The following is a 17,341-nucleotide window of genomic DNA, read 5'->3' as shown; positions in this document are numbered from 1 at the left end:
AAGACCAGCGGGGACGTTTGCCCCGAGGCCTCCGACAGGTCCGCACGACGGCGTCCTCGCCTTGGATCCTTTCGGCAGCTCGTCGCTCCAGCTCCCACCTTCAGTCTGGTCCCATCCCGCCGTTGACCCTGCAAACAGTAAACGCGATCTTAACTCTCGTTTCAGGGCCTAGATTTTGCTCAGTTGGCTCAAACGCAGTCCTCTGATGAAGACTCTGAGATGTGGTCAAAAGCCGCGGAAAAACCAGTGGCTCCAATTTGAAAATCACTCAGACGTTCGTGTTAAATATCCCCGTTAACTGTAATTAAGTATCAATATCACCATCCTCTATTGATCAGAGTGGAAACTGATCATTGCCCCGCCCCGAAAGTGCGCACACGCTCACCTGGAGTGACGTCAGGGATTCGGCCTGCTGGCCGGCACTGGTATTTTCAGGTGGTCCAGCTCCTTCACCGGAGACACGAGGAGGAGGATGGCGTGTGCGCGCGCCGGAGCGACAGCGACAGGTGAGTTCGTGTGGACTCGACGCTGCTCAGTCAGTCGTTGGTCTCAGGTGTTGAAACCGTGAGGAGGCCTGAAGGCTGCTCTGACCCAGGTGATCAGGGCAGCGTGCTCGGATACTTTACCCCAGCACAAGTACTGACGCCACATTATAGAAGTGGTACATTGCAACCGTTTGGGAATACTCGGGGAAATGTAGAGTATTTAAAGTAAAAGTACTCGGTAACTGCTCCTTCATTATTCTTGGTGACGTGTTAATGAAAAAGCAGCATTTTACTGCTTTTTGCAAAAATCTGAATCTGTGATGTGACTTAAGTTTTCCGAGAAATGTAATAGAGTAAAAAGTTCAACCTCTCCCTCTGAAATGTGGCCGAGCCCAAGTAGAGAGTAAGAGTGAAATTAAAAGTACTCCAGTAAAATACAAGTACTCAGATCTGTACTGAAGTAAACGTACTCAGTTACCTTCCACTGCTGCAGCACGAGTCACTGATTCCACAGGTGAAATGAAATGAATGAAACTTCCATTTCAGGTTTTCTCGTGGGTCACCTGGGAAATATTCAGTGCGTTACAGTTTCAAAGGTGTTTCAGAAAAAACGTGCATCGTTTTTTAGGGAACACCTGATAAAATGAGCGTCATCTGGGTTTTTTGCCCCAAGTATCCTGATTATCCCAACGTTACCCGGCAACTAAACTCAACAGCAGGATTCTTCGCCTGTAACCTGCCAATATTTCACACAGAACGGCGAAAAGCAGGATGTTTCTGAAACCGAAAGACACAGGAAGGCCAGTAAAGGCAGAAACGACAGGAAAAAAGGAACATTTCGTGGACGTCCACCTCATCTGCCCACACACAGTAGGACGTCTTTAATCCAGGCTGTGTGCAATAGAAATCAGTTACAAAATGTAGTTCAAGTAAGGAAGAACAACAATTTTAAAAACATTCTGGATATTTCATGTGTGTGTGAAATAGTTTAAATTGAGTTCATTTAAAATTAAAGATAAAAAATGAGCATTTAGGACATTTACAGACAAAATCAATGTTTCTTGAACTAAAAGACTGAAGAGGACGCCCACTGTTTAATATGAACCTGCCTCTATCAGTATTAAATCAAGGCAGCGGCTAATAGTTATTTTCATTATCCGTCAATCAAGCAGATTATCTTTTCGGTGAATTGTTTGATCTATAAAATGTCAGAGAACTCTGATGTCTCGTTGTGTCCGACCAACAACCCGCAGAAAAGCAGTGAATTATCACGTTTTAGAATCTGAAACCGGAGATGCTCAGTCGCTCGCTGGGTTGCTGATTGTCTCTCCGTTGACTGGCTGATTCGCTTGACGCATTTCCTGTCCGGTTCAGTTCATCCAACCAGCTCTGACAAGTGAAATCCCTCATCTTTGTTGGAAACCGGGTCCTCCGCCTCCGCTTGCTGCCGGCTGCCGACGGACTCGGGAAACATCTGGAGCTCTTGTGTAATTTGGGAGCTGAGATCGAGTCCGCACACAGGAGGGATTATGCGCTGCCGTCATTCCTAGAGTGGTGTCGCACGTTGTCCTATGAAAGGCTTTTTAGATCCAGAGGCTTCCGGTGTTAGAGACCTTTATTATGTTATCGATTTCATTTGAAATGGATGAACTTGTCATTTTCTCCATTGATCTACACTCAGTGACCCATAACGACCAGGTGAAAACAGGTTTTTAGAAATTTTTGCAAATGCATTAAAAATGGAAAACTTAAATCTCTCATTTATAGAATTCCTCAGACCCTTCATTCAGCTCCTTGTCGAAGCCCCTTTGGCAGCAGTTACAGCCTCCAGTCTTCTTGGTTTAGTCTCTACAAGCTTTGCATCGTGAGTCGGAAAGTTTCTCATTCTTCCTGGCAGATCCTGTCAGGCTCCCTCAGATTGGACGGGAAGCGACTGAACTGCCATCTTCAGGTCTCTCCGCAGATGCTCTGTGGGGTTTAAGTCTGGACTTTGGCTGGGCCACTCGGGGGCAGTCAGAGACGGGTCCTGAACCCACCCCAGTGTTGTCTTGCTCCTTGCTCCTTGCTTCAGGTCAATGTCGCCCCGGTATCGGGTATCCTGTACTCTGGATCAGCTTTTCGTCAAGGGGCCTCTCTCTGTCTGGCTGCGTTCATCCTTCCCTCGGGTCTGACCAGTGTCACTGTCCCTGCCCCTGAGAACCTCTGTAGGGATGCTATCAACCAGGTGATGAGCAGCACCTGGTGTTCACCAGACATAGCACTTGGAGTCCTTTCCAGAGGGTTCAGTTTTTGTCTCCAAGCAAACTCCAAACAGGTTTCTGGCTTCCGGCTTCTGGCTTCGGGCTTCTGTCCAGCCTCAAGCATACAGGCCTGACTGACCGAGTCCTGCTGAGACGGTCGTCCTTCTGACAGGTTCTCCATCTCTGAAGAGGACGTCTGAAGTCAAGAAAACTTTATTTATATAGCATCATTCAGACACAATGCAATTCAGTGCTTTACAGGCCTAGACTAATTAAAGACATTCAAAAGGACATTAAGACGACGTTCAAATTGCATTTAAAAGACAATAAAAACAGAAACAAAAGCAGAAACAAGCAAATATTTAAAGATTAAAAGGAGGTTAGATATGTAATTTACTGCAATCTTTAATGTTCTACACCCTGAGCTGACTGTTTCTGCACAGATCAGGTGTTCAGGAAGCTTGTTCCACAGGTGGGGAGCACAGAAACTAAGTGCTGCTTCATCTTGTTTGGTTCTGACACCGGGAACCCCGAGTAGACCCGTCCCAGATGACCTGAGGGTCCGGATGCTGCGTAACGTACAAGTAAGTCGGAGACATATTTAGGCCCAAGTCTAGCGCTTTGTAGACAAGTACCAGGATTTTAAAATCTGCCCTGTGACACTGGGAGCCAGTGCAGTGGTTTAAGGACCGGCGTGACGTGATCCACTTGGTGTCGGTGAGGACTCTGGCAGCAGCGTTCTGGACGGGCTGTGGCGGTCTGGGTGATGAAGACCTGTGAAGACGCCGGTACAGTAGTCATCCTGCTGAAAGTGAAGGCATGAACAAGTTTTTCTGTATCTTGTTTAGACAGAAGTCCTTTCATTCTTGCTGTGTCTTTAAGGTGGTAGTTGGCTGGTTCAGTAATTGTCTGTATGGGACTGTGGAAATTTAGGTCCCAGTCCACAACTGCACCAGGATTTCTGGCTTGATTTTGTAGATTTTAGTGTCATGGATTCAAGGCGAGCAACGAGTCTGACTCTCTCTGCTTCAGGGCCAGAAGGAATTAGGATTCAGACACGTCAGGCCTTGATACGCACACGGTGCTTGTTTGTCAGTCCGTTAGTCAGAGCGAAGAAACCAGTAAGGACCCACCAGACTCATAGTTCAATGGTAAATTAGCGCCTCAGGGTCTGAATGAAGCCTCAGAGGCTGAACTTGTTCTGTAATGATCCTTTCAGTCACATGAATGTTGCCCAGAGAGACTCAGACACTGATCCCTTCATGACAGGACTCGGTGGCCTCCGTCCTCCAGGCTGGTGATGTCAGAGGAAGTGAGGCGTGCGCAAATCTGTACATCTGTACCTCACGGCGCACGACTGGCCTCGTCGTAATCCAGAGAAAAGGACAATTGAACACACGAATGTACGGCGAGAGGAGAAGGTCCATCTTCTAAATGAGCTGCAGAGCTGTGAGGCTGCTCTGGCGTGTGTCGAGACCACAGCTGCAACCATTAGTCGAGTAGTCGATCAGCTGATTGACAGGAAATGAGGTCTTGTGATAATCAAATAATCATTTTAGCCATTTTTGAAAAGAAAAATGCCAAAAATTCACTGGTTCCAGCTTCTCAGAGGTGAAGATGTGTCTCATAGCAACCGAATCTCTTTGGGTTTGGGACAGTTTGTTGGACAAATCAAGACATGTGAAGACGTCCCCCTGGGTCATGGAACTTGAAAGGGGCATTTGCACTATTTGCTGACATGTTATAAACAAACTGATTAATCGATTAATCAACATCCAATAATGAAGGTAATGGTTAGTTGCCACCCTGGTTTAAACAGAAGTTCAACAGCAGAGTGTTGGAGCGCGGCTCCCGAGGCCTGTAGGTCTGTCGTCCAGCGGCTTCGGCCGCCGGTCCTTCGCCCTCTTGACCATACCACGTGATGGGATGAGTGTGTGTAAAACCCCGGATAAGTTTCCCACACCAGATGCTCTGAATGAATCCCTCGGACGAGCCGGTAAAGGTCAACCCCGAGCAGAACGTCCCTTTTCTGTAGAAATGTCTCGGTGGAGATTGTTTTCACAACGTAAATCAGAGAAAAGACAAAGAACGCAAGATTTGCATCGACACCGCAGCGAACTGTAGGGTGACTCCAGGCTTCTGCAGCCTGCAGTTAGTACTCGCACAAAATCAAAGTCAAGTGGGTCATCAATACAATCATTTCATTCAGATTTTAATACATTTAGGCTGACACTGACGATCGTTTTGATTATCGATTAATCCGCCGATCACTCGATTAATCGACAGCTGCGGCTCAGACTCAGGACTGAGCGCAGGTCGCTGTAGTTACCGCGGCTGAAGCTCCGGTAGCGGTAAAAGCACGTCTACCGTGTCGGAGGGAGACGGGAGATTTGACGAGCGATGCGGTGACTGCAGAGTTTAGCGAATCCAGCCATTCTACCGACTGGAGGCCGGATCCAAAATGGAACCGGTTATCAGGACTAGAACATAAAACTCAGCGATGTAAAACTTCACTTTGGGTTGTAGTTATACACTCAGTTGTCAGTTTATTAGGAACACCGGTCAGATCTAAGTCAGTCTGATCCAGCCGTCCTGTGGTAAATCCTCCATCGTGGAGGTTCTGATCTTCAGTTTGTGTGAAGTCCCCTGCGCGATCAGTTTGGAGGCTGCAGTTCGTGGAGCTGTTGAACCGAGCTGCGTCACACACACACACACACACACACACACACAGGTGTTTCTGTTCTTTATATCAATGAGAGGAGGCTAAAAACCAGAACCTGATGTGGACTGCAAACACCACCTCCCTCGTCAGCAGAGCCCAGCAGAGGTTGTCTCTGGGTGTGAGGCCAGTCCACAGTCTCTGATGCATTTTGCCTGATTCTTAAAAGACAGTTATATCAGTGAGTCACGTGTGTGTGTATAATATACTGTGGTTATTTATTGGAGGGTGTGAGCTCCTCAGCTTTTTTCCTCCTAAATCACCTCATTCAGTGGCAGATAATCGATCGGTCACTCAGAGAAACAAACAGACGACCGAGTCAGTTTTCGTGTTAAAAGTAAAAAGCGCTTCTGTTCCTTCAGCATCAGCCGTGACGTCACACGCGGCTCCGTCCAATCAGGTCGCAGCCCTCGCCCTCAAAAACCCGTCCACACTGTGCCCCAGCAGGTCATACAGTCAGAGTCGTGGTCTTCGTCGTCGTCATCCACACTTCAGCCTCTCTGATGGGGTAAGACCTCAGACGATCCTAAGAGCTGAAACAAATAGCTGATTATTAATTAGACCGTAGACAGAAGATCTGACAACAAAATTCATAGTAAGTAAAGATTTTTTTTTTTTTTCCCTCGTTCAAGCTTTAGTCTGGTTCCACATGTGCAGGATGCTCTGTTTTTCTGTGTTTTATCACAATAAACAGGAAAATCTGTCAGTTTTGGACGAGTTTGATGAACAAAACAAGACCTTTGGCATTTTGACAATGTTTTCTGATTACAGATTATAGACCTAGTGATTGATCAGTTAATTCCTCTCTGGCTCCAAATGTGAATATTTGTTTTTCTGTTTTCTATCAAAGCAAACTGTATATGGACGGACATTTTTCACTATTCGCTCAAAGTTTTAGACCAAATTAATAATTGCTGAATTCAGAAGGTCATTTTCGGATTATAAAGGACTTTATTTTTCACAGAAACAGTCTCACTGCCGTGAAAAACCTCTGGTCCAAGAGGAATTAGTGACGAAAAGTCCTAAGCGATTTCTAAAAGAAAGATTTAACAGCGTCTCAGATCGTTTAAAAAATCCTGGAAAAAACAACCCCAGCATATAAAAATCAACAGTTAGAGCTGACCATCGGACTTCGCCCACAAAAAGACGAATTTCTCCTAAATGTAGCTTTTGGTTATTTGGAGGGAGAGTCTGGGCCTGTCCCTCGGACACTCGCTCCCTCCTGGCTGCAGGAGCGCGACAGGGTTCGACGTTCGTTGCAGCTGAGACCTTTCAACCGATCAAACAGTCGCAGAGGAAGTGAATCCTGTGCTGAGCTCCCGTCCGTCACTGGCCCCGGTTCTCAGTCTGAGAGCTTCTGTCTTCAGCCATGTTTTACAGTGTATATTTTAGCGCTGCAACAAATGATTAGTTTCATTATTGATGATTTGCTGGGGGGGGGGGCAGTAGTAGGTTCCAGCTTCTCACATCTGAGAAGCTGGAAACAGATTTTATTATTAACAGGGAACAGGCCACACCTGTCAATGAAAGCGATCAATCGTCAATTGTCCAATTAGTTTTGAGCCTCTGAAAATGATTTTGTTTCAAAATCAGTTGTGGCGGTGTACAGAGGCACAGTTGTGAAGATGATGTCACCGTCCAAATACTTATGGACCTAACTGTGTATCTTATCAACGAGCCCCGAAAAAACGGCAAAATATCAGTGTTCGCCTTGATGAATCATTTGAATGCGGAAGCTTAACTTGCAGGGGAAAACTTTTCATTAATTCGAGGTGTTTTCTGCCTCTTCGTAGAGCTAAAGTCAAAAGTCAAACCCTCAGACACACCTGTTTAAATGCCATAAAACCAAACAGTCTCTTCACGCTGGGTCTGTCTGCTCTCATTTTAAACACCGATGAGCGGGTTGTGTTGAGGTGGTGGGATTAGAAAACGGCGTCCTCGTCGCTCCACGCAGGGAAAAGCGGATTTTCACGCTGGTTGCGGCTGAACAGGCGTCGGCTTTGTGGAGGAGCAGCAGCTGACTGCCTCATGCCGTTGGTGAGGCTGCTCACTGACCTCTCTCCTGTTCGTTTCTCCTCAGATTTGGCGAAGGAGAAATGTCACATCGTCAGAATCATGAGGTGAGCTCAGACCAGGGGAGAAAAACCCCAACACAAACGGACACCGGACTCCTCCTAGCCCTTCTACAGGTCCCGTCCCTCCCTGGATTGATCCCCGGGTTGTCTGAAGATTGAAACCGACACCTTCTTCCATCCCGATCACTTCACATTATCGATAACCACCCTGAGATATGAGAGTCTAAACTAACTGATGTGATAATACAGCAGCCAATGTTCATTTTTTGCCTCAGCACATAAACATTTCTGATAAAATGTGGCTCTTAAAGAAGGGCGGCACGGATCTGTCCTGCTCTCTGGACAAACTGTCCTCAGTGGGTTCAGACCGGGGCTGAGTGCGGTTTTAAAATCGGCGTTTGAAATCGCATTATGAACGTCTCAACAAGCTGTAATAGGGTGTGTGACTAACTCGGAGACCATCACCGTTAACTGTCGCCACCAAGGGGCCGTAGCTAATTAATGTTAAATTTGTGAGTGAGATGGTGAAACTACAAAATGAGACTCTTTGCTGTCGACTTTTTTAAGAGGCACGAGCTGCAGCCTGGTGTCTTTACCATTTACGCTCGGCCAAACATGCTGTCTTTGAAAAAACAAAAAAAAAGTTGAGAAAAAGAGGTGGACTGTGTGGTTCGTAGCGTCATTTTACACCTACCGCCTTAAAATCTGGAAACCGGGACCTCTGGTATTCGTCCTGTACGAAGTCGGTATCAGTGCCGATGTACAAAATGCAGCTGCAGCACAATGACGGTCAGAAAAAGCACAAATCGTTGAAAAATGAAATCCCAACAATTCAGCCCGGCCCCAGGCATATTCACATTTCTGTGCTGACGCTCACTGTTACACACACTGTGTTATACACTGACACTGAACCTGACCGCTCTACATCTATATGACACAAAACTGTGCAGTGACACAGCGTCTTTAATAGGGATCCAGATGAGGGCTGTAGATAAAACCGGGAGTGTGAGAGAAAATAACCAGATGTTACTGTCTCTTATTTATCGCAGTCATGCAGAAACCCTGTAAATCCCAGGTGACCACTGCCTGGCTCCTCCTCAGTCCTGCCTCTCTCCCTCCGTATAATTTCAGACCAGCGCCGTGCTCAGAGTTTCCCGCCTGCCTCTGGTTCGCTCGGCGTTGCAGTCGGTGACTTCAGCGTACTCGGGGGTCAAAGGTCGTTACCCTCTGCTGGGGCTGATGGGAGGAATGGCTGAGGTTGGAGTTCGCAGCGTCTCCCACGTGGCCATGAGAAGAGCCACGCCCCTCCTTCAGAGGCTGGAGCCACAGAGTACGAGGAAATAAGTACTACTGCTAATACTGCTGCTACTACCGCTACTGCTACTGCTATTACTGCTACTGATACTGCTGCTACTGCCACTGCCACTAGTTACGCTACTACTAGTGGGGGGGGGGTGTTGGTGGGGTGTTGCTGATGTTTGTTTTCATCCAGAGTGAATCATAGAAAGTCCTGATGTATTTACCCCCCACCCCCCGTTTTCTTTCTCCCCAGTTGAAGTTGCCAACAGTTTTGCTCTGGTTGGTCTCGACCGTCTGGAGAAGAACTTCCCCGTCCTGTACCAGTCAACAGACGAGGTTTGTTCTGCTCTCACCTCACGCTGTTCTGTTACACATCAGGTCGACTGAACATTAATAAACGGCAAATCTGAACAGGAACTAACTGTAAAGGTTTTTTTAAATAGTTTAATAGCAGTTTTCCTGCATCTTATGTCACAGTAACCGAATCTCTTTGGTTTTGGACAAAACAAGACATTTGACACCTCAAAGGTAGAGTCAGCGATTCGGATCCACAATTTCAGATTCAGTGAAGATCTCCTCACGGTCCGCTAGCTGTCCGTTCTGTGTGTGCGCTGAAAAACACCCAGTGTTCCCACACAGCCCTGGCTCTGTAAACGGGACACAAAAAGGTTCGGACCAAGCCACACGTCACTGTTCCCGCCGATCAGCAACAGGGAAGTGGACTCGGTAGAAACATCCTGGATCTGTAACTGATCCTAACCTGATGCGTATTCCCTTTGCCGTTGTCTCTCCCTCCTCAGTTGGTGGATCACCTGAGGGACGCCCTCTTCCTGACCTTGGACGACATGCAGCTGTGGGCGGTGGACGGTTTGGACGGAGCTCTGGATCAGCTGGAGCGTCTGGCCGATGCAGTTTGGATGGCGGTGCAGCTGCTGCAGGACTCTCAGGTGGGCCGAGCTGCCACGTCAGGACTGGACGACGTGCTGAGTCGTCTGGAGGACGCCGCTGCCTACTACCTGCCCCTCCCACCCATGCTGCGTGAGTACAGGGGCCTTCTGGGTAACTGCGGCGAAGGCCTTCGGTGTCCTCCAGACACAGATTAAATCTAGTTTGAGATCTGTGAAATGTTGTCACCGCTTCTGGTCTATTTTCCTGCAGAAACATTGATTAAAGTGACAGGACTCCGGTTGTAAAGATGGGTGCAGGATGTCGGGGGTGCTGGGGGTGAGGCTGCATCACCCCGACTGTCAGGAATCATTCAAATCTGCCTTTTATTTAAAAAGAAGGAAAAAGACAAGAAAAGTTTGGCCTTAGTAGTTTATCAGTCTGTAAGTTTTCCTTTCTCGGGCGGACACAGAGACATTGTAGATGTGTTGTCAGAGGAGTGTGACCGAATCCAAACAAGCCTCATTCTTTCTGACAGACCCTGACCCCGCTGCGCATTGGCCTCGTTTCATAACGAGTATCAGAAAATTCATCTGCTGACTGCAGATATTGATATAAAAACCTGAACCTCACCCCTGAAAAAAGAGAGATCAAAAACAAGACTGCACATACAGTACACGGGTGAGAGAACAACACGTATGTGTACATGTCTCGGGTAACGCGTTCTAAAACGGGCAAAGAGACTGAACTCTCCTGAAAAAGACAAAACAAGACTGCGTACAAAACACAAGGGGAACAAAGAACATACGTATATGTCACGGTAAACGTGCGGGCAGCGCGTGCAAAGACGCGCAACGCAAGGCTGCGTGTGCGTGTGTGTGCGTGTGTGTGCTTGTGCGTGTGTGAACGTGTGTGTGTGTGTGCATGTTTGCGTGTGTGCGTGTTAGTGTGTGCTTGTGCGTGTGTGCGCGTGTGTGTTCGCGCGTGTGTGCGTGTGCGCGCCTGCGATCTGATCTTGTCTGACATGTCGAGGTGGTTCTGCTGCTCCACGTTCAGATTCTTACAAACTGCCCCTGTGACCCGACTGCTGGAAAAAGTGCCGAGGAATAATTCTCTGCACGTCCCCTTGTGTTCGCCAGGTCGGGAGTGGGAGACGAGGGTGCGGGAGTACGAGGATGAAGATGAGGACGATGAGCCCAGTCTGTGGACCAGGGTCCGCAGTCTCCTGCTGACCCTCAGCCTGCAGCTTTATCACCGTGTGACGAAGGTCAGACAGCAGCTGCAGAAAGCCGCCGGGACGCTGGGAGACGCAGCTGACGAGGTGAGACCACGGGGAGGTCTGTCCCCTGCACGCCCACGGTCCACCCGCACAGGTGTTTTCGCTCGCAGCATCTTCGCTGATTTGACCCCTCGTCAGAGGCGTGGCCGCGTCCGGGCTGCAGATTCCTTTCAGTTGTGTTGCACCTGTAGCGACGAGACAATCCCCACCTTGGTGAGTTTGGTGAGATACTGTAATTCCAGGCGCAGCTCCACCTGGCTCGAGGTGCCGGTTGGTGTTCAGGGCCTTTAACACGCAACACGGGGTGAAATCCCGAGGGGCCGTGACTGAAGACGAAGAGAATGGAGAGACAAAGAGACAGATCATGTCGTGTGAGGTGAAATCTGAGGCAGGAAAACACAGGATCCTGCTTCGTCACTGTAGTGAGTCGTCGTCAGTGAGTGGTTAATATCCACCACGGAGGTGGTTCTTCGATATTTTCGCTCTATGCGGCGCATCCGACGCGTTTACCGTCAGTTCACAGGAATAATCCGCGTGCTGGTGCAGAGGCAGAGACTTTGAGCACAGGAAAGACAGGCAGCACAAAATCCTGAGACGAGGTGTAGCCGGTTCTTCGGTTCAGCTCGTCTGTCCGTGAGACGCCATTGACACAGTCCAGCAGTTAAATTCCCATGAATGACCAAAGGTGTCTAGTTTGTCCTGAGGGTGGCGCAAGAGGAAAGATCGGGGAGTCATTAAAATCTACAGGGTTCGTCCTGTGGAGAGCAGGAACATTTTACGGACCGGCGCTTGGTGTTTTTAGTAGCGTCGACCTTTGACCCCTCAGGACTCGCGTCTCCGTCCTCAGTCCCTCGGCTGCTCTGAGATTTTATCATCTTCAGTTTGAGGCGGCATCTGTTTCTGAAACAATCGGGGCCTTTGACAACATTTCAGTCATTGGAACGATGATAAAAATCTGGTGTGCGGCAGAAACACCTCGTCCAAAACAAACACACAGATGAGGAGACGTGAAGCAGCTGCTCCCAGAGGTGTGCGGGTGTGTGTCTGGACTTGTAATTCTATCCTTGTGAGGACCAGCAGAAGGGTAGACCTTACGCAGTGGGGACATTTTGGGAAAATTAGGACATTTTGTCTGGTCCTCACACCTTCAGAGGGCCGCTTGAGGGTTCAGACCTGGTTTCAGGGTTCAGGTTAGAATCAGGTTTAGGTTAGGGAATGCATTATGTCCATGAGGGTCCTCACAAAGACAGAAGCACGTGTGTCTGTGTGTTAGCGTGTGATTGTTTAGGGGTGTGTGTGTGTGTGTGTGTGGCGGCTACGTGACCAGACACACGAGCGTTTCTTCAGCCTGCACATCTCGGACACACACGAAGTCGCTCTGATCAGATACAGTCCGACTGATCGCACCCTGATTATGCAACTGCGAAATAACAAACAGGCTGTGAAACAAACCGAAGCAGGTTCACGCAGACGTCCTGAAGTCGAGGACGTCCCAGAAAATCCTACAGACGCGTTCGCACGTTCATAACGTTGTTGCTTTAGTCTTTTTTTGGGAAAGAGTGGTTCTCATTATGGATTAAACTGCAGATTATTATTCCGGTTAATTGTTTAGTCTATAAAACCTCAGAAAACAGTGAAAAACAGTCATTTCAAATTCCCAGATTGTTTCTTCTGTCCGACCAACAGCCCGGAACGCGGGGAATCAGAGAAAAATCTATCAGAGAAAAGCTGACTTTTCGTAGACAAATGACTAATCAATCCACGGTGAAAATACTCATTAGTTGCAGCCTCAGACCTGTTCACACCAGCATTTACGACACCTCACAAAAACGGAGGTGAAATCTTCAATTGTACGTTTGGTTTAAGGCTTTTCCGACGTGATGAGAGAAAAATCTGAGAAAAGGATGAGATACAGAAACACACTGAACTTCAGCAAACAGCAGCTTCACAATAAACCCGATCAGTTTCTATCATTTTACATCTACATCCATTAAAGATGCTTCTCGTTTCCTTAGGACTGACACAGATGAGTGTTTTCCTGGTGAGCTTGAACCCAGCAGCAGCGAGAGCAGAGAGCCGGCAGACAGGAAACTGAGCTCCATCAAAGATAAATGGATCCCTTTCCTCTGCGGGCAGCTGTAATGGACCTGAACCTCTCTGCCTACGTGCCGCACGGAGCGTCTGAACTGATGCAGAGATAAGAGACCGTCCGCTGAGTCTGGTCCCTGCTCAGATCTCACTGAGGCTGAGGCTCGTCCCCATTTCCGTTTGGAGCCAGCAGCTGCGTTTATGTCACTTTATTAGGTTTTGATATTTTTGCAGGTGGGACGGTAGCAGCTTGTTAAAGAGGATATTGAAGCCGCGGAGAGTCGGTTCCGTTACGTCGCCCAGCGAAGCAGGAAACAGCCCAGAAGCAGCTGATTGGTCGTCCGCACCTTGTTGAGGGTCTTCCCGATGTCCCGAGTGTTGGACCACGGGCGGTGACGGGACGTTGCTTGGAGGTTTAATTCAGAGTTTAGTGTTGGAGTCTGTATGTCGGGAGGTAGAGCCGGTCGTCCACTAACCGGAAGGTCAGTGGTTCGATCCCCGGCTCCTCCAGTCCGCATGTGGAAGTGTCCTTGGACAAGATACTGAGCCCCAAATTGCCCCTGATGTATGATCAGGGTGTGAGCCTGTGTGCGTGTGGAAAGCGCAGTATGTGTGGAAAAGGGAGCTGTGTGAATGTGTGTGTGAATGGGTGGATGCGTCAGTACTGTGAAGCCCCTCGAGTGGTCGATAAGACGAGAGAAGAGCCGTCCATTTACCATGTGAGAACGGGGGTCAGCTGGTACCAGGGGGCGCGATGAGACCGGCTCAGTGCCGCTTCTGTCCTCTCGCGTCTCTCTCTGCTGCCGGCTCTGAGCTTTGGTTCGGGTCCAGCGTTTCTGCTCTGTTGTCCGTCAGAGCTACGGAAGGTTTACTGCTGGTGTTGAACGGCGTACAGACGTAGGTCGGACTGAAGATCACACCCGTCCACGGTGGCTACCGTGGTGACGGCAGGTACTTTAATACAACAGCAGAGTCTTGATCTCTTGGGGTTACCTCCTTTTTTGAGACTGGTATAACTGGTATCACGAAGCTGGTCATGAGCCGGCTCTGTTTCCGCCGGGTTTAATAATCCGGCTCTGGTGGCACTCCCATGACAGGTGACTAAACGCCGTCTGCTGAGGACTCATGTGGTCCAAAGCTCCTTAACAGGTGGCTTGGTTAGTCAGTTAGACGAGTCGGTCTTCCCAGGTGCTGTCCGTGAGGGGTCGGCTGACGTCGATGTGCCTCTTTGCTGGACTGGGACTTTAAATGAAGTTGTGTCTTTTCGGGGGGGTCGGTTGTTACTGAATCTCATGGTGGCGGTAGGGGGGGTGATGTGGTGGTATTTTGATTCCAGGTGGGTCAGATTTTACGTGAGGCCTCAGAAATCCTACCCCCGGCCCTGTTAACACTTGACCCGGTGTATGTCCCTACAGGTGGGTCTGGGCACGGTCCTGGAGATGGTTGGGGAGCTGCTGCAGTACCTGCAGACCCTCCTGGTGGCCCTGCTGTACCGAGCAGAGGGTCTCAGAGAGCAGACCCTGAGCGGGATCAGGAGCCGGGCCGCCGTGTTGGCAGAGCTGAGTCCACTCCGTCAGCTCAGAGAGCTGCCGGTCCGGCTCCAAAACCTGCTCGGAGACCTGCGGGAACTGTCCAAGCTCCTCCTGCAGCTGGTGATCAACGGCACACCGCTCTACAACATGGTGAGCCCGGAGGGCAGGGGCGGGGTCAGCTGAAACACACCTGAGATCTGCCTGAAAGACTTATCGGGCAACTCTAATGGGTAATTAGAGTTAATTAAGTACTTTAATAGGTATTTAGGTACCTTGATATTTTTTTTATCTTTTGACAGAGGGTGACTTCAGCGATTTATTTGGACACACAAGATAAAAACTAATAATAATCTGGATCCTTCAGGGACAGGATGCTGAGTGATGGTTTCTAGACTTTGTCTGGAAAATGCACCTGAGAAAGAAATTTAGATTCTTTTGTTTTTCTTTTATATGCGACACAGATCTTCTTTTTTCTTTTTTTTTTAAACGAACGGTGGAACGTGTCTGTGAATCCTCTTCTTCTCCGCTCTGTGTCTTATTATTAAATTAAATTCAACTGAATCTCTCTGGGTTTTGGACCGACAGTCAGACAAAAGACAGATTTGAGCATTTTTCAAAATTATTTATCAGAAAAATGACTGGTAGACTAATCGATATGGAAATTGGGAACTCGGCATAGCCAGCTTTATCACGTGTTGCTGTTTTTGGTGAAAAGGAACCGATTGACCTACAGAACATGATTTCACAGGTTTTGAACTAAAATCATTACTCTATCAAAATGTCTCCGTCCGTGCGTCTGCTGTCAGGAGTCAACTGAAAATGTCTGATTGTAACCTCTGGATAATGAAACACTAAACGTGAATTAAAATGTGAAACTTTTCGTGTCCCATTTGCTGCTGCAGCCGTCTGAGTTTCTGGAAATAACATCCAGAGGGGGAGAGTTGGCTACGTGGGGCAAACACATTTCGGTACCTTAGACTATGTAGCAGCTGAACATATTGATGGATGAATCTAAGTATGAACCATGTATTTCGTGTTTGTCAGCTGCAGCAGCCGTCTGACCAGGAGGTGGAGGACTTTCTGAACCGGGAGGACTTTACTTCCGACAGCTCGTCTGGTCGCGGCTCGGCTAACAGCCTCTTCCTGAAGGCGATGGATGGCCGTTCTCGCCGCCGCCGGAGTCTCTACTCCCGCGCCGCCCGGGGCTCTGGGGACCCCCCCGGCGGCCAGCGCTCCAGCCCGAAGGAGCCCCCGGCCCAGGAAGTCGGCGGCCCGCTCGTCCCTTCCAACGGCAGCGTCCTCCGGCGGCCGTCGGCCACCGAGATGCTCCTCTCGCCGCTCAGACAGTTCGTCTCTCAGAGCCAGAAGGCCTTCGAGTACCTGAGCCCCAACTCCCTCGACGACGTCGCCAATGCCACGGCGACAGCCGACTGAGGTTTGACCCCGCCCTCGTCAACCCCTCGTCGCTACCGCCGGTCCCGACCCCCGACCAATCCCAGCCTGCCGTCTCCGCCCCCGATGATCAGCCGTTTCTGCCTGAGCTGGTGTCGGTTTGTGCGTTCGCTTTAACCGACAGAGCCGTCGTGAAATTAGTTTAAATCACTGAATTTCCCCTTAAAAATTGTCTCCAGTACGTACATTTGGTTTCATTCAGAGTCCAGCTACGTATTTAATTCATTGTACTTCACATTGCACCTATTTTACATGTGAGTCAATAATATACAGTGTTGAATATATGACGTCAAATTCCCATAACACTGACTTTAAAAGAGCAGCCTCGAGGAAAAATCACATCTCAGAAAACACATCAGCCCTTTTGACAAAATATTCCCATCATAAGATGCAGTTTGAGTAGAGGATGAATTTTTTCCCCCGGTTCGTTTCTGAGATGAAGACGTTGGGAGACGCTGCGAACTCCTTTTCACTCGTCATGAATCTGTTTAAAACAGAAACCCCTGCAGGTTGACCTGGACTAGTCAAACACTGAGGGACTCGCTATAAACAGACCCGAAACACTCGCTAGGCCGCGTTACACCGATGCTCTGTCTCTCCACTTATAAAGACGAACTGAAGTTGAGAACAGGTAAATGATCCTGTTCTCCAACATAAGACGAGACCGACATTTTCTATCCTCATTTCCAGGGAAAAAACATCCTGTTATGTTTGGGTCAAAGCGGTACTTGCTTTTCCAGAGCTTTCAGCCACTTCCCATGGCCTTTATCAGGAGATCATTCATTCGTTATAGAAATTCCATCCGGTGGTGAGTCCATGACGCGTGACTGAAAGCTCTGGAAGTCCGATTCTTTTGGTGAAGAGCAAACCTTTGAGCTGAATGTATTTGTTTTCTGAAATGTCGTTTTGCTCCTCAGAGCCACCGAAGGTGTTAACGGCGATGTTTACAGTGATGAACACGCTGCTGCTGCTGCTGTTGTATTTCACAGACACGTCGAAGGTTTTGGTAGCAAGGACTGGACCTTTGAGTTTTAGGACGACTGCGTGATGAGTCAACATGAGCTTTGAATGTTTAAAAATGTTAGTAGTTACTTAAATTATTCGTTTTTCTCCCTTTGGGATTTTAGTTTAACCTCGTTTATTCATCTTACGGATAGAAAAACGAAATCAAGCAGGAAAAACATTCAAATATTGTGCAGCTTTCCGACCAGTCTGATGTTCTAATAAAGCTTGTTGGACTCTGCAGCTTCACCTCACTGTGTTTGTGTCAGGATTGAAAACGGACTC

At 48.5% G+C, this 17,341-nt stretch overlaps 1 protein-coding gene across 8 annotated transcripts; it reads left to right on the top strand.

The window, feature by feature from the left end:
- The first annotated feature begins 9 nt into the window (after positions 1-9).
- On the top strand, positions 10-17,305 carry plin6 (perilipin 6). Of its 8 annotated transcripts, none has more exons than XM_040117246.1 (10): positions 10-506; positions 3,198-3,309; positions 5,807-5,952; positions 7,525-7,564; positions 8,651-8,849; positions 9,072-9,154; positions 9,619-9,856; positions 10,843-11,024; positions 14,486-14,752; positions 15,647-17,305. In XM_040117246.1, exons 3-10 carry the CDS (start codon positions 5,948-5,950, stop codon positions 16,034-16,036), a joined length of 1,404 nt encoding a protein of 467 aa, XP_039973180.1. In that variant the 5' UTR covers positions 10-506; positions 3,198-3,309; positions 5,807-5,947; the 3' UTR covers positions 16,037-17,305. The 8 variants fall into 8 exon arrangements, with proteins under 8 accessions (XP_039973180.1, XP_039973181.1, XP_039973183.1 ...); XM_040117247.1 differs by having other exon boundaries at positions 3,174-3,309; XM_040117249.1 differs by having other exon boundaries at positions 3,169-3,309.
- The last annotated feature ends 36 nt before the right edge of the window (positions 17,306-17,341 follow it).

Source organism: Xiphias gladius, chromosome 22 (assembly GCF_016859285.1).
Source record: "Xiphias gladius isolate SHS-SW01 ecotype Sanya breed wild chromosome 22, ASM1685928v1, whole genome shotgun sequence".
Classification (NCBI taxonomy): domain Eukaryota; kingdom Metazoa; phylum Chordata; class Actinopteri; order Istiophoriformes; family Xiphiidae; genus Xiphias; species Xiphias gladius.
This window is presented reverse-complemented; position numbering and strand designations above follow the sequence as displayed.